Source organism: Saccostrea cucullata, unplaced genomic scaffold (genome assembly GCF_032062105.1).
Source record: "Saccostrea cucullata isolate Sc308-1 unplaced genomic scaffold, CSIRO_AGI_Scuc_v1 ctg312, whole genome shotgun sequence".
Classification (NCBI taxonomy): domain Eukaryota; kingdom Metazoa; phylum Mollusca; class Bivalvia; order Ostreida; family Ostreidae; genus Saccostrea; species Saccostrea cuccullata.
The window spans coordinates 475,761-495,731 of NW_026929887.1; the positions used below are offsets into that span (position 1 = coordinate 475,761).

The window sequence follows — 19,971 nt, forward strand, 5'->3', positions numbered from 1 at the left end:
ATGGCTCCTTTCCCATCGATGTGAATTAATATTATCGCACTTCTCTTGTAGAATAGCCATATTATTTCACATACAAAAAAAGTCGTAAACTAAGATAAAATACACTTTGTTCTAAATGTGCTACCTTATTAATTATTTATACTGATGGTGACAGATTAGTTTTACTTATTTGTGTATGCGTTATGACAATTGTATGAAATAAGGAAGTGTATATGTACAGTTTCTGTGAAAAATCACTTCCTTTCACAATATTAAGTGGCCATTCAGCCAAAACTTATATTTCATCTTCTATTTTATGTACTAGTAAACACTTCGCTAGCCGACATTATGAGTTGTCAATGAAGTCATGTGTACAAGATTGCACTCGAAACAAGTGTTGCAGTCAATTAAGTTGAATCAGCTGATTGACAAGACAGTAAAGTATAAGATGCGTGGAGTCACTTCTGTTGCTCTACATACTGAAAGTACATGTATATGTACATGCGTAGTGCAGTGTTTTCAGCACCCTATTAGAAGTGCAGATTTAAGTCCTTACGTCTTGGTTGCGAATCCCACTGCGGCAGAATGGTCCATCGTGGTTGCTTTAACGAAACAAATATTTTTCAATGATCATACGTCAGGTATAGATTTGTAATTAATGGTGTCCCCCCACCATTGCAAGATTTTCAAAGGGATATTAGACAAGTAATAAATGAAAAAAAAATGGTTTGGAAGGTTTTAATAGAATTTATAGTTCATTATTTTCTTCTAAAATCTATCTTAGTCTGAAAGAAAAAAAACTTTCTGGCTCCACACAAAACACTTTGATGTTTGATTTACTCACTAGATTTATTATTTGAATCTAATAAAGTAAAAGGAAACATTATTGAAGCAATAGTCATGATGAATGTAACAGTTACATTGCAGCTTAACATGATGTATGATGGCTTTTAGAATCTTTTAAAATAATTTAAATGTATTCTTTTCATGTCAAAAAGCCCTTCCCCGTAAAATTTTTCATCTTAAAAAAGATAAAAAGCTATTTTGATAGTAATTATTCTCTTGAGGATTTAAAAAAGTACTTTTGTCTTCCGGACACCCTTAATCGATACAATAAAAACAGATGCAATTTTCTTTTTTATATAAACAATTGCATGCCTATTTGTTCCATAGATTATATTAAAATGATATGGTTTTATATTATTATTATTACTGTTTTAATCTTATGGTAATGCTTGTTTGGTAATAAAAGAAAATCCCAAACTCTACATGAAAATAAAAATTTGTTGTCTTAGAGTTCATCTCAGACTAATAATTTATCCATAATAATATTATTCATGATTGTCAAATAATGTTTAAACCATGTTTTTGTGAGTTAAATGTATTTTAGATGCCTCTTCAAAGAAAGAACAAATCCAATTGGATATTCATAAAAGAATTATCCCAAGAAATTGCACGTTGATCTGGTGATATTTCCTGTTCTCTTTTCACGTGCTTCTATCTCCAGTTCAGTACCGCTAAAATTGACACGGACTGAGACAGTTCCGTCCTCTCCATGTTTTCGTGGTTTCACTTCAATCTCCATTACACCAATTAAGTGGCAAGATGAGTCGTCTACGTACTTTGGATCTTTTTCTGTTGATGCATAAAGTTCAAGCATTATAAGTACTTGGTCATCTTTCAATGGATGGTAATCTTTCGGCTCTTGAAATTTTCCGAGTTGAAGCATCTCCCCTATCTCAACATGTTTATCAAAAGCATCATCGCAGTAAAATCGTCCGCCGTGCTCTGTTTTCTTTTCAATCTTATCTTTCCCATCAACGAATGGTCTCTGATTTGCAAATCCGTAAGTGTATCGACACACTCTTGATCGAATGACAGTAGGATCGAACCCAAACAACACAGCTCCTCTCAAGACAACGAGAGATGGGTCTTCTGGCACAAGAACTTTAAATTTACTAAAATGTTCTCTGAGCATTTGAATTAGATAAGGTGATTCTGCAAACCCTCCAACAAATAGAATTGTTTCTGTATTACTTCCATTTTCTATTATGTTTTCAACACAGTTTTTAATTCCTCTAAAGGAAATATCAAAGAAAGACTTAAAACGTTTCCATTTTATGTAAAGTTTATCCTTTTTAACTTCTACTTCGTCTCCATAGCCGAGGGATTTCATTCTTTCATGGAAGTCTGAATTCTTCAGATTGTTGTACTCCTCCACAAATGATACAGGGAATCTAATAACAACCCTCTCCTGATCGTTAGATTTCATTGTCGTTCTCTTTTTGTGCTCAAAATTTGTAAGAATTTCAACCCAGTCAGATGGATGCTGCTGCTTGATCAGTTCTATGACACTTTGTCCGAATAACTCTTCAATGAATTTTATAAATCTTTTATTGACTTGGTTTCCCCCGTAGTCCCCACCACTAGCTTTGTGAAGTTCACGGAGTCCTCCTCCTTCCAGGACCTGATGGAGAGTTATGTCTACTGTACCACCTATACAACAAAAACACTTACATGCAACAATTACCTTAAATTTACTTATCTTACAAAGCAGGTAGGTAAAGATTGATGTTTTTTTCTGTTGCTTATGCAAGAGGGAAATACATTTTTTTTTAATTTCAGTTCTTAGAACTATGACTTTATCTGACTTTTAAAGCATAACTAAACATTAAATTTTCTTTGGCTTTTGTACATTGTGTATTTCAAAAATTCATGTAAGAGTTTCTATTATTTCAAATGCCATTTGATTTAGATTTACCTCCCATATCCACGACTAGATACGTAGATTTTTCTGGTATTGAACAGAGAGTTTTCCTCACACCTCCTATTCCGTCATTCGATGAGACGTATACTTCAATTGTACGACATAACACGCTTGCTGCTTCCGGTTCTAGTGCAATTGCCAATTGACTTAATGGTATGTCAGCCTGTTTAATGTTTTTTATTTGTACATCTTTGTTAATAAATTAGAAAGGAACAGGAAAATCACTCTTTAATCTTCAAAAAATGAAATCGTTTTTAGTCGTACTTTAAATGAAATTGTGACTTTATAAGTACATACTTTTGCAGCAGCCTCTCTCATGAAGTATTTTGCTTTCAGACTCCAAATGGCAGGTACGGTAATTACCCAAAATATATCGCTCAGCTCATAAGATGTACCACCAAAGCGATTGGAAAAATTAGAAATTAGATTGTCCGAGAAAAATTTAATAACACTTGAGAAAACTACAATTGCAGGTAAACTTTTCTGACCCGTTACATCTTGAATATTAGTTTCCAATGATAAATCCTAAAAAAAAGTTAAAAATGCTTTTAAAAGTAGGAATATTCAAATTCATATGATATTCCTTTAGAAATATCTAGATTACACCAGATCAACAGTTTATTTTTCGACTTCTCGTAAATGGAATACATTTATTTAATAAAGCACCCCCGTGATAAAGTATTTCAGAAAGAAATTAATAATCGACGCTTTATTTAGAAAAGAAATATTAGATAAAAACCCCACAAACCTCTGTCTGATAAAGTAGCATTTTAAAATCTTGGAAGAAGTAAAATTTATCGAGATCTTCTTCGTTTGGGTTATCTTGCATGTACGCAATAGCTTCGTATCCAAACTTTAGAAAAGACTTATCTGGTCCAAATAAGACTGCAGTTGGTGCTTTGTTTGTCATTGTTTCACTGCCAGACCACGTTGGAAGTTGTATTTTGGTTTCTGAACTGTTCAGTGCAAATGCATAGCCGCTGTATGCTGTCCCAAAATCTATTGCAGCCATAACTGGATATTTGCCAAGTCGTGGTATCTGAATATTATAAAACATTTTGATTTTAATCTTCTTTAATGATAAACTTTACGAAATATAGATATTTAGAAAAATTATATTAACTGTGAAAAATATTACTCACTCTAACGTTTGTCTCTACAATATCGGCATAAATTCCTTCAGAATTCTACAAATATGATAAATGGACAATATTTTACAGAATAATGAAATGATTGATTAATCGAATACCTGAAGAAATAATAGCTTGACGAGCGCTGGATCTTCAATGTTAATGTTTGTTTTTGTAATTTTGATATGTTTACTGCAAGTTATGTAAAATGTATTCACACGTGAAAGACAATCCTTGTTGACATTTGATATGGTACATAAACGCAGTGTGACATGCTTCTTTCTATATCTGTTTATTTTGAAGTTTGATATTGGAAACTGTTTTGAGAAGAAACTTAATATTCTCTTTTCTAAGCTGTACATTTTCCCCCATAAAATATTCATCATGCTAAAAGTTATAAGCAATCAACAAGCGTGTCCTATGCGTTCAGTTATAACTCGTGTAGAAGAGATATGTAAGGGGTATATTACATGTACTACATGCCAGTACCCATGACAGTTACCGTAGAGCTTTTTGTGCCAGCTGATGTCTGAAGATCAATATATTCATTCGAGGAATCATTCTGATTTTGCTGAAAGTAGAATGCATGTTTTTAAGCATGTCTTTAAGTACACAAATTCATTCTTTGAAAACAAGCAGTTTTTTGCATAAAGAGAGAAAAGTTCTAATCTTAGTAATCAGATATAAGCAAGACAACGTCGTAGCCTCAAACAAAGATGCACATATATACATGTATAGTGATAGTTAAAAACTGCATTTCATTTACATGTATCCATGTAACAATAATTTGATGTTTGACGGAAACTTACATGCATTGTGACAGTTAAGATATTAAGATACTTGCACTAAGTTTATAACAAAGTACTCAAAGATGTTCTTAGGCTAATTTTACTGTGTAAATGAAATACATATACATCATTATATGACATGCAATTCATACGATTTTTAAATTTCTGTTCAAAAATTAAGAACGAGTAGCTTCATGCTGAAAAATGAAGAATGAACGTACAACTGTATTTATAATTTAAAATAAATTATCATAAATGATGAATTAAATAAGGGAAAGAGAGAATAGGAGAAAGCCACACGTAGATTTATAACATGCAGAAATATGACTGATTATAAACATTTCCTTTTTTACTATGCATTCAATTTTATCTACTTAAAACTTACACTCTTGATTTTATCATAAACATGAACGTTGCCTCTAGAAGTGTGACTCTTGGAGCGAAAAACAAAAAAAAAATAAATGTAAATGTATGTTTGCATTACCTTTTCTTTAAAAAAATATTCAAGATTCATACAAACTGACAGAAAATAATTTGGTACTAGTTGTTTTTTTTCATCATACAAACCATAAAAATGTGAGAGATGCTTGGTTTGCAGTTTGCTTCATCTGTAGGAATATAGTAGTCGAGTGTCATTTGCCGAACTGCTTTGATTTTAACACAGTTTCCATTTGATGGCCGTATACTTACATGACTATATAATTATCTTTGTAGGAGTATAACTTTTTTAGAAAATATGTTTTATATGATTTTCAGTACAATTAAGCATTATTTGATAATTACTTGACATATCCTAATTTTAAGATAGATATTCAATCAGTAATGCTTGGGTGGAATTTGTTATTTGAGTTATAATTGTATTAGTTTTCTAAATATACATGTACTCACATTAATATTATCATAGTTGTTTCTATGTTGATTTGCAGTTGAACCCTAGAAAAAAGAAAGGTTTCTCATGACGTATCATAAAAAATGTAAATCTCATTTAATTCCATTTTATAGTCATAGTTACATTACTATAAATGGTGCTATGGCTTTTACGTTTCAAATTGTGCACTTCTTGAGGAAAAACTTGGGACTGCCTTAAACAAACAGTAGTTCATTGACCTCTTGGTCTTGAATTTTGTAGTTGAACAAAACTTTAACGTTATGTTTGCCATGAATATTCATTGTTATGTATTATTATTTAATAGCTGTATCTTGACCTAGTATACATTGCAAGGAGAGGGTGTACATAACCCTTGCCTGTTGCCCAATCTTTATTGTATTATTCAATAAAATATGTTTAAAGTAACTATTGAACAGTTGGAGCTAGGGCTTTCATCCTTCACAATTGTTTTTCTTGGGATACATCTTGTCCTTTGGTGTATGTTTTGTTAACCTTTGACCCAAATCTTGGAGTTTGACCTATTAACCACGGTCTTAAATTTTGAAAGGATAAAGCTGGGAGTTTCATTTTACACATAAGCATTCCTTTGGATAAGACTTTTCCTTGCATGCCAATAATTTTTACCCTTTAACGTTGACCTTGGAGTTTGACCTTATTTGAACAACTATAACCTTTGGCTATAACACTTATTTCAATTGTGTATATCTTGTGCCAAAACCCACTTTCGAGTACGTTTTTACCTTTTGACTTTCGTTGAGAAACCTTAACCTTGTTATAAGCTGCTATATGGGGACATCAGTGTTTCACAAACACGTCTTTGTAATTTATTTCCGTGTAAATACATTTTCCTCATATTCTTCAGGTGATAGTAAAAGACCGTAAATAAAAAAGTTTTCTAGACAGAGTTGGCACATAAAGAATGTTAAATATTTACATACCGACTGTTGTCTGTTTCTGGACCAACAGTTTCCCATCTCAACGTTGATGAATTCTGTTTCCACAATCACATTTCAATATTCAGGAAGTTTTTAAAATTTCTAATTCACTTTAGATAGAATGATAAACTCATCTTTTAAAGGCATCTATATCCAGTGGCAATCAATCATTTATGACTGTTATTTGCAATATTCCACTTCGGTTATCTCTAAATGGCGTGAACATCGTAACAATCACCTATACTACCTGTGCAAACACGGGTGAATTTCGTGACTCACTAGATAACCTTTTATCGCTAAATCGCGTTTTTGTTCAGTTGCAAATATTTCATTTTTCTAAAACTACACAAATTATGCTGTCTTTTCCTTTGGATGCTTATTTTTTATTACTCTTTGATTAAAACTTTTAGAAAATACTAAAAAGAAACATCCACAAGTTATTCTGAAATAACTTCAAGCTTCGAGTAATGTGGGATTTTCATAACCAGGAAGTGTTTAAGAAAGCCTTAGAAATCATATTACATAATTTAAGTACCAGCAAGTTTACCTTGAAAAAGCATGTACTGTAGAAATTTATGTACATGACTTGATTCTATTTTTGTATATATCAACGTAATTTGATAAACGCTTTGACAACGCCTTTTCAAAAAAGAATGTATATAGGGGCCTATACGGAGCATTATTTTCCATATACGATACATTTATAATGAGTGCTTGGTGAATAATAATCAGACTAATTGTACGTGATATTATATGAAATTTGTTAAATACAGACCGACTAAGCAAACATGATACGAAATGAGGACCAAACAAAAACTGAAGTGCATTTCTTGTCTCCAAAAGTAACATAGACATTGTCAATCAGAAACTCAAGCATCTTTAATTTTGGACATCAAATTCAGAGTACTTGTGTGTACAATGTGAATGTTTTAAATGAATAATTTTGCAAATGAGCAATGACAAGGTATCTAAATTTACGAATTTCATTTTTAATATTTACATTTGCAAATATTTTTCTTAAATGTACCTATTGAAGAGAAAATATGTTTAATTCTGTTTGAACTTATTTGGGGGACAGAAATCATAGCGCGACCGATTCACAGCCAGATGATATTTTGCCTACATATTTCTGCCACGGTGCAACAAGTTTCGGGATATTTCTAAGTTAATACCGATGAAAAGGATACTTAAAATTATTTAATATTAATATGGATATTTCATATTTTTATATCAACAGATACAATAGATCGTCTTTTGATGTGAAAAATGTTTTGAATACTAATATTAGCCTAACGCCGCACTTACTTTTTTAATCCAAAATTCCTGTGCCGGCTTTTAAAACACTACCGCTTTTGACTTCAATTATTTTAAGAACTCATGAAATAATAAGATTATTCTCAGCAGGGATCATTGTTCATACATTATAAACAGATAATTCCTGAACTGGACAGCTGAACTTGAATTTAAACATTCAAATCTTGGAGCGAGGCGAACTTTCACCACCAAAAATCTTCTAGGTCATTTCATGCCCGTCACAACATAGCAATACGGCGGCCCGTTCGTGTAATAAATGCAGTTTTACTCGGAATTTATTTATTTCAAATGTAAATATAAGTAATAAGTAATAAACAACAATGTTAAAAGTACACAATAAATGAACTCTCCATCCTTCCTCAAAGGTCATTTTGCCATTTTTTTTTTTAGTTAAACCAGTTTTTAAAATTGCTAACGGTCACCAAAAATGCTGATTACATAAAGCACGAGCCACAAAGCTGATTTATTGTTTTTAAGTTTCCTCACGGAATATTGGTTTTCATCGGTGATAATTGGTTTTCTTTCAACCATTGTTTTAAAGAAGACTTATTGGTTATAATAATTTGAAAATATCACACTTTTCTATCATGTAGTTTTTAAATAAATACATTTATTAGAGTGAACACTCAGACGTTTTGTTAAGTGTATATAATTGAATTTTAGTTGTAACGTGTCATTTGATTGGATAAAAAATTAATCTAAATTGTATAATTTGGTTTGCCTACGTCACAATGACGTCAAAACCGTATCAATCCCCTTGACGTTACGTTTAAAATATGAACAATCTGAAGGCGTTTCAAGGAGGGAAATTGTCTTGTTTTATATTCTTAATGATTGAAAATTAAATTATAAGGAATGAATTAAATAGCAACCCAGATTATACTGCTATAACCTGGGTTGGAGCAGTTTACGCTTTTTTATAAACCGCTTCGCGGTTTATAAAGCGTAAACTGCCCCACCCAGGTTATACAGTATAATTTGGGTTGCTATTTAATTCATTCCTTAAATAAAGTGGTTTTGATTTAGGTAATATTTTGTGATTTAAAATTTTCCAAAAGTTCCTTGGAATTTTTAAGTATCAACACCTGATTCATACTAATTCTCAAATATATTGTTGCACTGTACATCAGAAGTTTCTCCTTCACTAATGTTAAAATTTCAGTAAAGGGTAAACACGGAGGCTTGGTAAAACACTTAACTGTAACCCACTATGTATCTTTGTAAGGATTTCTGCGAAGTTTTGGAATCCAGTATAGTTATGGTTAATTCAAATTCATTCTGGTTGTGGGAATATTCAAAATATACTACGTCAAACTGTTTCGGCTTAGATTTGAAGAATTAAATAAATTTTTAAAACTTTAATGATGTACATCCTAGTTTTTCATTCAAATACTTTTTCAAACAAGAATTGACACAACTAATGCTATAATATAAGAGCAAAATAAGAATCCATTCATATCAAACAGACTGTAAAATAATCTGGTTTCTAAAGACGACTATATGTGAAATTACTAATTTTCGTGGTGGTTTATTTTCGTTGTGTTTGAGGTATCGAAAGACCTATTAATTCAAGACCACCACGGAATATATAAATTTAATATGCATTACTACTCAACTCTTCTCTGTGGGACCTGGAGACCAGTCCTTTGGATGAGACCGTATCAGCCGAGGTCTCGTGTCGAAGTAGGTGCTGGCACGAAAAAGATCCCTCACTGCTTAATGGCCCTGAGTGCCGAGTATAGGCTCTCCGCCGGCAAGTGGTGGCGTCTCCATAAGAGTGAAAAATTCTCGAGAGGGACGTTAAGTTAAACATACAAACAATCAACATATAATCCAATCACAAAATTAAATCTTAGATGTACAATATATTCAGTATGAAAAATATTTTATAATAAATGCATACACTAAGTCCTTTTAGCCATTAAATAATGTACATAAATATCCGCTGTTGGCGGTGACATTTTGCAGCCAGTAGAGGTAATAAATGGTAGATGGCTCTCCTACATGGTTAAACTTGTGCGTTATAAAACAAAATGCTTATATGAAAACATTTTCGGTCTGTTTACAAATAGATATCGCCCAAGATTTTATCATTGATGTGCATGAACGTAAATTTGATAAACAATTACCTTATGAATATTTAGTTGAGATACTTCATATGAATTAACATAACATCAATAGTGAAATGTAATTTTCATTATAACCTTAGATATGATAATATTGTATATATATGTGAAAATGTCATTAAACTCGGGGGGGGGGGGGTTAAAATATCTCAATTTATGCATTTAAATGAGATTAATCAGAATATACTAACCGTCAATAGAAACGCAACACCCTAATTTTAGGGTGAACCTAATATACAGGTTATAACTATGTACCAAAAAAGATAGGACATCTTTTACTTTGCCAAATCAGTTATTTAACGGTTGAATGAATTTCTTTCCATTACCGGAAGTTGCTTTTTACCCTCTTAACAGAATTCAAAATTTTGCATTTTTAATAAAATTTTAACAATATTTTGGGTTTTCAAGGTTCTGAAGCTGTTAATCATAAGTACTATACTAAAATGCCGGGAAAAAATCCTTCTTTCTTTACCGAATTTGATGCCTATGTTACCTCAAAATGACTGATGGCGCAGTCTCAGATACTGCAGTCGAATTTTCTCTAACTTGGCGTAGCGTAGCAACTTTTGGACTTCCGGTCAAGAAACTGTCATTTATGCTATTGAAACACATAAGCCTGATGAGTCGTTATATAGTGTACATTTGTATCTGCAGCTCTTTTTTTCTTTATTTTTAGAATTTCCAGCATTAGCAATGAAAATCAATCATTTTGAGGAAATAAAGGCATCACATCCAGTAAAGAAAGAAAGATTTTCCCCTTGATTTTATACAAGACTTATGATTAACAGCTAAAAAACCTTGAAAATCCAAAAATTTTATTAAAAATGCAAAATTTTGATTTCTGTTAAGATTGCTAAAAAGCAACTTCCGGTAGTGGGAAGAAATTCATTCAACGTTAAATAATTGATTTGGGAAAGTAAAAGATGTCCTAACTTTTTTTGGTACATAGTTATAACCCGTACTATAATTTTCAACCTAAAATTAGGGTGTTGCGTTTCTATTGATGGTGAGTATATATTAATCACAAAAAATACGCATATATCGACAGGTAGCAACAAGAGACAGGGGGCACGGTCTCTGAAGCACGTTTTACGCTAATGCACTCGGAATCTTTTCTTATGAAATTGGATTTTTCTTTTTTTTTTACCTACTTCTAGTACATAATGATGTGGCAATTCCTTGTATGTAGGAATTAAAATATTTTACTTAATTTATCAATAAACAAATCTTCATAAAAAGCAAAAAATTACTGACAATATCATCAAGGTACATAAATCATGCATGATTTCATGTGTTGATTGATTTCTTTAAACATACGTTCATTTAATATTGAGTAATGAGGTAAACAATATCACATGATAACGGATTGTAGATTCATGTGATGCTCAGATTAAAATGACCTAAAATATCATATCTTCCTTACTTAAATGCCCTAATTGAACTGATAAATAAATCACATGTAAAAGGTTTTAATCGTAGGTATAACAAATTGACAGGATAGCGCATACCTTCACCAAAGCAAATGAAGAAGAACGAAGAAACATCTCCTCTTTTAAAAGAAAGTCAAATGTGGGACAAACGTGTAAAAGAAGCATGGACGTCTGGAAAAACAGGAAACTTTCGGTTCCAGGGGGTCACAAGAAATGTTATTTTGGCGATTTTAAATGTATTCTCAAACGTTGCAATGAATGTGAGCCTGCCAGTGTTTGCTGGTACTATGGATGAAATTGGTGGAGATGCTTTTGTTCTGCTACTGAATACATGTTTCGTTATTGGAGTTCTTTTTGTATTGACTAATGTTTTTGCCAAAGTCTTCATAGATAAATCCACTACTTTTAGATTGACATCCAGTTTAAAGATAATTTTTGCTCTGGGACTTTTTACTGCACTTAACGGGATACTAGTTGTGTTTGCTAGTCCTCCAAATAGGACACCGGGATACTTACAAGGGATTTTGTCAACAACAACTATTCCTTTTACAATAATATGCCGGCTTATTTTTCTCCGGAAAGGTATATTGCTTATAGCTTATATGTATATAATCAAGTTTAAATGTAATTGTGCATATTTTTCATCCAAACTATCTAATTACTTTTAATCTAAATGCTCTTGTTTCATAGAACAAAGGTCGTTTTATATGCTGTTAATTATATAATGATTATGTGGTATATGTACATTAAACTTATTTAGAATACAAATACTCAATATATTTATTTATATAATCATATAATCTACAGTTTTTGCAACGTGTTATATTTATGATCTTTTCCTTATCATATCATACATAAGGAAATAAAAAATATAATTAATTCTTTAATTTATATTTATTTCAAACATCGTCACGGTAATACGACATTTAAGTTCTTGTATTTATGTATATATTAGTTGTACGAGTCAATTAGGTTAAAAGCATTTATAACTTCTTTGATTATTATGTTATTTTACAACTTGATTCATGTTTAACTTATACATTAAAATAATTGACATTTGTTGATAATACACATACCTGCCATATAAAAGAAATTAATAGGTCTGAAACAGTTTCGACAATTAATTTTTTTTTAAAGTTAATCATTGAAATTAAAAATCCTTAGCTGTATAGCCTAAGCAATTTATTTTATTTATTTTGTTAAAAGCATATATAATTACATGTGAATTACTCGGAACTGAATTTTAAATATTTACTATCCATAAATCACCAAGGGAGGTTGCAGCATTTGATCAGCAAAATTATAGAATGCATGGGATACAAGCATTTTCATGATTTTTTTTATAATGATGCACATTTATATGTATGTCCTGACAGCTTCGAAAATTTTTAATCATCAGAAGTAAACATCTTTTTTTTTATTGGATTGAATCATTTATTCTGTAGATATACTTATGTAGCAATGTGTTAAGATTTTACCTTAAAAGCAAGTTAATTTCTGATTTCCCTCATTTGCATTCAAAAGTGTGTATATGTTGTATATGTAATTTACTGTATTTGGTTTGTAAATGGCATATTTCAAACAATTCTTTCTTACTATTTGATAGGAATAAGTGTTGTGCGTGCACTTTGCACGTGCCTGGTGATGGCGGGACTTTTTATAACTGCTGAACCCCAAATATTCGGCATCAACTCTGCAGACGATTCGAACACTGCCGATGAATCAACTTCTGCTAGAATTTTATGGCCACTTTGTTTTGCGTTGGGATTTCTACCAATTGGACTTATGAATGTTATATGTGAAAAGGAATTAAAAAACAGTGAGGTATTTTACTTTCTTTATTAAATTTGATCACTTTTCTAAACTAAAAAAAAGTGGATGTAAAGTATGTATACTGTGAAACGGTTGACATTGGCAGTCTTATTGTTAAAGATAATGTAAGCTTTATTTTATAACTTTTCTTTTCAATTTAATTTCAGGCAAAATCATTTAACTTCATTATGTGGTCACAATTTACTCAGATCATTTGTATGGTGTGCTTATTTTGGACTGACTTTATCCCAGGATTTGGAATGGTGGGTTTCAATAAACACATAAAATATCAAAAATTCCATCTTTTATTTATTTTAACGATAATTTAATTTTGATGGTTTGCTAAGTATATCCTTTTCTCTCTTCCAGGCTAGTTCTTTTTCTGAATTCTCTACCAGATACAAGAGAGGGACGACATGCTTGTTCAGCACTAGTTCGGACTGTAGAGGTCTCATTGGAAAGTCGTGGATTTTCTTTGGAGGATACACGTTTGCAAATCTCTTTCAATTTCTCCTCATCGAATACACTGAAGGGGCTGTATTCGCCGCCGTGGTGCAGTCACTAGTTGGTCCCATAGCCTCCATATTCTGGACATTTTTTGAATTTAATGTGCAAGACAATGTTTTCCGATGGCACCCGGTGTTTAACGAAACGACTGCATTCACACTCATTGGTCTGCTTTTGATGGTACCAGGTGTTATGCTGTATAACTATTTCAGCAACAGAGAGGCAAAGGATGTAAACAAAGAATGCCGTGATTTGTATACTGACCCTGAATTAACAATTAATAATGCTCAGTCATAATTAAACTGAATTTTTTTTAATGAAAAATAAACTGATAATAATTTTTTGCAATGAGTTCTTTGTGTTATCTTTAAAACATTTGAATGATATCATATTTTGTTCTTTTTGTTCTTTAAATACTTTATATTTCTTGAAAGGCCCAAGACAGTCCATTGAATACCTGTAACTGTCAAATAAGTAAAACATTTGTTCATTGTTTAAAATAAAGGACAGTATTCAAGGACGGCTACAGGTAAGTTATTAAATTAAGAAATTGGGAATCCTTTGCTCAAAATCCAGAATATCACTTGAGAATGACATCTGTATTATTAGGAAGAATGAAACATATAGAGATAACGAACAGTATTCAGGAGCAAAAGTTCATAAAACTATAAGAAATAGGAGCAGAGCAATCACGGACCTCCAAAACATCATAGGTGGGATCAGGTGCCATGCTCCTGCTCCTCATATCTGAATTTGTTTTGCATCACAAATGTTTCCTCCCTGGATAGAAAACATGCTCTCAACATTCACAATCACAGGCAATGCTTACTCAATATAATGGATGAGAAATAGCTCTAAAAGAGTACATTATGAACTCAATAAAGGTGAAAAGGGGGTTGAGAGGGGTGTGATAGACACTTTTTGTAACTTTTAATATATATAAACATGTATAAACAAATTTCAGACCAACAACTTATCAGAAATCAAAGCATTCAAACAAGAAAGACATGAACTGTTTGCATTACCAACATCCAGAGTGTTGTGGTGAAGTCATGGATTTCCATTTTGGCCTTCACAGTTGGAACCATGTGATTCTATATCACAGTATCTCCTTATTTAAAGATCTGAAGGAACAATTGTTGTGATTATAAAAACGGAAGCGAGTCTATTGGCGAATATAAAGGTAATATGTAGCAGAAAATAACATTCGATGGAATCCAGTATTTTATAAAAACAACCCCATTTTCTCTTTGTAGATTAACCCTAGTAATCTCGGTTGTTATGATTTTGATCGATTATTTTACTTTATATGAGGATAAATCGGAATATTCAAAACAAATGTCACTGAAGTCCTCCTTTATGGATCTGAGTCTTGGAAGGTGACAAACAACAGATACCCCCCAAACAAAATGTCTCCGTAGAATACTCAAGATATTCTGGCCAAACAAGATCAGCAATTAGGAGCTGTTTGAAAGACGCACGCAGCTGCCATTGGAATGAATGAATGAAATCATCAGATAAACCAAAGGTGGCCTTATGATGGACTCCACCAGGAAAGTGAATTAGAGGTCGACCAAAGGAGACATAGCGACGGTCAGAGGAAAAAGGGATGAAATATCAGGGATGGACTTGAGGCATGGTACAGTAAATGACAGCAAACAAAGATGGATGTCCTTGGTACAGTCCTTATGTGCTTAAAGCACGAAAAGAGGACTACGTGAGTAAATCGAAACAAGAGAATTAGTTAATCGCCGTGAAATAAATAAAAGAAATGCCTTTTGAATTTCTAATATACTTCATGTGTCATTAAAGCAATCTTTGTCGAAGGTTATTCAATCAGTTGACTAGATCTCTCTTTTAATAGTGACGCTAGATTATGTAGCTAAAGAAGTTCTCTCACTCTAGATCTATCTATCTTGTCCCTTATCGTTATACTCTATAGAGTTAAGTCCTGGACTACAAGGGAACAAACTGAAATCATTTCTGCCTTTCAAAAATACCAAGCCTTCATACACTTTGTTCTCCTTCCTCATGATTTTAGTAAAATAATTTGTGTACTCTTTCATCTTAAAATAAGTTAAAAGTACACAAGATTTTTACAGACACTTTTTTAACACGAAGTAGCTTTTACATGTAACTAAAAACAATATGTATTTTGCCTACATCTGGGGGAATTTTTAGGATAGAAGAAAATAAAGTTTGAAAGACTCATTTGTGTCATTTTTATCACAGATAGACACCCGTGCCGTTTTATTAAACCCCAGGACTAAAGAATAATTTTTATTGTATTAATTTAAGAGGTTTGAGAATTTTAATTAGGCACCTGATGATTTTGATCATGACATTCACACAACTCCTTCCGGAAATATATAATTTATTTGTACCAATATTCTTTGAAATTGTTTCTTTAGTTTTAAAGAGGACATTTCGCATTTTTGTTATTAAAAAAATATTCGATAAAAAAAAAACCAAGAATAGAAAAACAAACAACCATCGAGCAATAAAAATATATATAGTTTCAACTAAATCTGCGAGATTGAGAAAAACTTTTAAAATCACTATGTGAAGCTGTAGTACACAACGGAAGATGTTAGGTCGACACATTTAATGAATGCACAACACTACAAAACAAAACTTACAATGTACAATCAATATCGTCTGCTAAAGTTGTGTTTTAACTTTTTATGTGTATAAATTTTACAAAGCTGTATAAAATTTCCCTCCAAAGAATTCAACTGAATGTTAAAAAGTAAGGTTTTCGATAAAGCCAAAGCAAATTTCATAAAATTGAAACTAAAACACAGAATGTTTTGACCGGATATTAGTATGACCATGCAAGGTTCATATCCGTTTATAATGGTATTACTGAATTAAAAGTTCTGTAAGTATGTGACGTGCCCATGTTGTCCTTCTATGCATGTTTAATAAACTCATTTTACTTTTGTAGGATAATTTGCCTGATAACTAGTTTATTTTTTGTAAAATGCATGGAAAGTCTTTTAATTAAGCTGCTTACTAATTTTGGCAAAAGGCATACAGAGTTGAATAATTAAATTGTACATGCTATAATTCTACTTGAATAGTTAAATACTTATGGAAAAAAAGAAACTGAATGTATTCCTACTGATATCGATATAATCAAGCTGATACTTACATGTAGATTGGTTTTTAAGTGTGTCGAATGTTCTAAGCTTAATATTTTGCACGTGTGTGAGACACTGTACACATGTGTCCTCAATGAGTGCATCCTGAGATAATCAACAAACATCTTATTGTAATTCTAGTGTATGAACGCTGATGAAAGTGCTTCAATGCATCGTGATTCGCATATTTGTTAATGTACATTTACCTAGCTTTACATGTATAATATAGAAAAGTATCAAAGAAATAAAGATATTAATTTAATTTATTGTTTGAATTTGTGATGTTCTCTGTATCTTATTTATTTTATTTTTATTAGTTTTATTTTATTTTTTTTTTAATTACGAAGGTCCAGTTGAATGTCTTCAGCTTTTTATCTTCATGTATCTTGTTGTGATAAATATGTATCACGAAGGGAGTTTTTCACTGAATACAAAACCCAAACTTTATAGCATTTAAAGTTTTTTTTTTTAAATTCCAAGGCAGTCCTTTGAAGAAAAAAAAACACGCAAAATCCACCGCTTTAACGTTTATTGTTATGTTTAAAGGTCTCTGATAAAATCAATTTGTATTTCATAGCTTGCATTTAATACAGAGGTTCAAGGGGGTTTTTGTAGACCATATTTAAACACATGCACTGATTATTACAGCAAAATTATTGTTTTTATTATCATTATCATTATTATTTTTGTTATTCACCCAACCAAAGAAGGGCCGACTTATTGTTATGGCTAGATCTATAATTTTGTTCGTATATGTTCTTGCATAGATGGCTCGTACAATCTTGACAAAATTTTCTAAAACGATCAATTCCAGCTTAAGTTGTCCTTTTCCACATTTTTATTGACCATCCTTGCTATTGAAACAGACGGAATTATTTAGTAAAGGCTGTACTGATTTTGTATGTATTTAATGTCATATCTCTGAATATAGAGACATGCATTTTTGACCCCTCTTTCACCCTCATCACAAGTGGGCGAATTCAAATAAAACAACAATATTTCTATCTTTGATCTAATTTTAAACAAAATTTGTTTGCAAAGTTTCTGGTATTATAAATATTTTTTTAAATGAAATTGACTGATTAACCGGAATATTGTGGGGAAAATTCCATTTTCAAAAGCCATTTTCATATCAACTGGTTAGGATAAATTATCAATTAAATTCCTCAAAAATTAAACACCTGTTTCTGTAAGTTAATGAGGTTAAAACAGAAGTTGAGAGAGGTGTTCGATAAATCCCAAATAAGTATAACAGTTCCAAAATACAATGTATATAACAGAAATAATTATTTTAACAATTTCTCTATTTTAAAGGTGGAAAATGGATGAAGATGAAAAATTGGCAATGCAAGAACTTCATACCAAAATAGTACGATGCCTGGAACCTTCACAGCTCCATGACTACCTATTCCAGGAGAACGTTATTCCAGAAGATTTCCTTTTTCGTCTGAGAGAGAAAAGCATAGTGCCTACGGAAGTAACAAGAATGTTTGTTCTTTCTTTGAAAAAGCATTGTCCTTTTACAGTTTTTCTTTTGGCTTTAAGACAAGAAAATGCATATTCTTTTCTTGCAAATGAATTAGAAGGTAAACTTGATGAAATTAAAAGACGCAAAAGAAAAGGCAAATTTTCAGTTGAAATTCCTTGGTATGAAAGAGCCTACTGTCCAGTTAGAAGAATACAAGTTTTCAATGAAAATAGGGAAGAAATGGTTGCAAAACGACATTGCTTAAAACGCTTATTATTGAATTCAAAAAGAAAAGAGTTTGACATAGAACGTAATGCTTTAAAGGCATACTGGCTAAGTTTATCGGAACATTCTGTCAGCGAAGAAGAAAAGCTAAAGGTTGCAGATTTATATTTCATTTCTTTGGATGCTGAAATAGAATACAGACGAGTGAAGTATGACAAAACATTATTTGGTGATAGAGTCCTAAAAGACATGAAAAGCATAATTGACAAAACATCTAATCCAAAAGTTAGTTTAATGTTATATCTTGGAAGGTTAGCTTCTGCAATGGTAATGTCTAATAATAATCTACTGGAAGATGGCCTAAAAGCTGCCCAAGAAGCATCAGAAACTGGGGAACGTATAGAGCCATGTAGAGAAACTGGAATAGTGTTATTAATATATTACAACCTTTTATGTCAGCAATATGATTTGACTTTAAATCAGTTACTGAGAGAAAATCTTATTAAAATGGCTAAAGAATCCTTGGATCACTTTGCACAAGAAAGAGACGATGTATATTTCGATTTTCGTCGAATTGTACTACTAAAAACATCTTTTATTTACTTAAGCATTGGATTATTTTGTGATATTCTTCCTGTTTCTGTAAGTGCGTCTCAGTTAACACACGCTAAATCATGCCTGGATTATGCTCTCCGTGACTGGGATAGGATGGAATTGAGGTGGAAAATGATTTATCATTTTGCCCATGCGCGGATTCACCAAATAGAAAAACGATGGGACCTTGCCCTAGTTAGTGTAAAAGAATCATACAGGCAATGCAAAGAAGGACAATTCAGTCAGGAGGAACAGAACATTTTAAGATTTCTTGATTGTATCGAGAAAAGAAATATGTGAATTAATTTAAGATAAACATTAAAAAAATTAATGCTGATAATTTGTAGGGAAGAAGACATTAATTAAAACTTTTAACTTAGCATTTTGTAATTCCATATTTTTGTTAACAATATTAATATACGAGGGTTGTTTGAAAAGTTCTTTGACTTCTATCTATCTTTTTTTTTCTTTTTTGACATCATATGTTATCCAAATATAAAACAAGTATTTTAGCAATAACATCAAATGATTTCTATAAATTTTGTTTTAAATATCATGATTTGTTTTAAACTTATACAGATTTAAGAAATGCAAAATCGGATTGCAGAGAGAGTAAAACTTTAGTAATTTACAAACAATTCACAAAATAATGTTTGTAGTCATATTCTCTGTAAAATTGAGCAAAACCAAAAAAACTCATAGATGGTCAAAATATGAATTGTTACAGTAACATCGATTCATATTTAAAATTATGGTTTTAATATTTTGCTTCGTTCAAAAGAAGTCAACCTGAGATAAATAGTCCTCATTGAAAACGACAAAAGCGATGATTTTACAGAACGTCACGGAGCACTATAGATAAAT

The 19,971-nt window shown here is 31.6% G+C and overlaps 3 protein-coding genes across 5 annotated transcripts; 2 read left to right on the plus strand and 1 right to left on the minus strand.

Moving 5' to 3' along the window:
• Window positions 1–334: 334 nt before the first annotated feature.
• LOC134282413 (heat shock 70 kDa protein 12A-like) lies at window positions 335–6,879 on the minus strand. Of its 3 annotated transcripts, XM_062764808.1 has the most exons (9): window positions 6,492–6,879; window positions 5,553–5,597; window positions 5,050–5,097; window positions 4,379–4,447; window positions 3,889–3,933; window positions 3,495–3,785; window positions 3,044–3,271; window positions 2,741–2,909; window positions 335–2,475 (listed from the first exon to the last, which is right to left on the minus strand). In XM_062764808.1, the coding sequence occupies exons 1-9, from the start codon at window positions 6,525–6,527 to the stop codon at window positions 1,418–1,420; spliced, it is 1,989 nt and encodes a 662-aa protein (XP_062620792.1). In that variant the 5' UTR covers window positions 6,528–6,879; the 3' UTR covers window positions 335–1,417. The 3 variants fall into 3 exon arrangements, with proteins under 3 accessions (XP_062620792.1, XP_062620793.1, XP_062620794.1); XM_062764809.1 differs by lacking the exon at window positions 5,050–5,097 and having other exon boundaries at window positions 338–2,475; window positions 6,492–6,876; XM_062764810.1 differs by lacking the exon at window positions 4,379–4,447 and having other exon boundaries at window positions 338–2,475; window positions 6,492–6,876.
• A 4,369-nt stretch (window positions 6,880–11,248) lies between these two features.
• On the plus strand, window positions 11,249–14,020 carry LOC134282383 (uncharacterized). Its single transcript, XM_062764781.1, has 4 exons — window positions 11,249–11,940; window positions 12,965–13,182; window positions 13,338–13,433; window positions 13,540–14,020. The coding sequence occupies exons 1-4, from the start codon at window positions 11,451–11,453 to the stop codon at window positions 13,972–13,974; spliced, it is 1,239 nt and encodes a 412-aa protein (XP_062620765.1). The 5' UTR covers window positions 11,249–11,450; the 3' UTR covers window positions 13,975–14,020.
• A 2,328-nt stretch (window positions 14,021–16,348) lies between these two features.
• On the plus strand, window positions 16,349–19,486 carry LOC134282384 (uncharacterized). The gene is made up of 2 exons (XM_062764782.1): window positions 16,349–16,558; window positions 18,135–19,486. The coding sequence occupies exon 2, from the start codon at window positions 18,142–18,144 to the stop codon at window positions 19,405–19,407; it is 1,266 nt and encodes a 421-aa protein (XP_062620766.1). The 5' UTR covers window positions 16,349–16,558; window positions 18,135–18,141; the 3' UTR covers window positions 19,408–19,486.
• The last annotated feature ends 485 nt before the right edge of the window (window positions 19,487–19,971 follow it).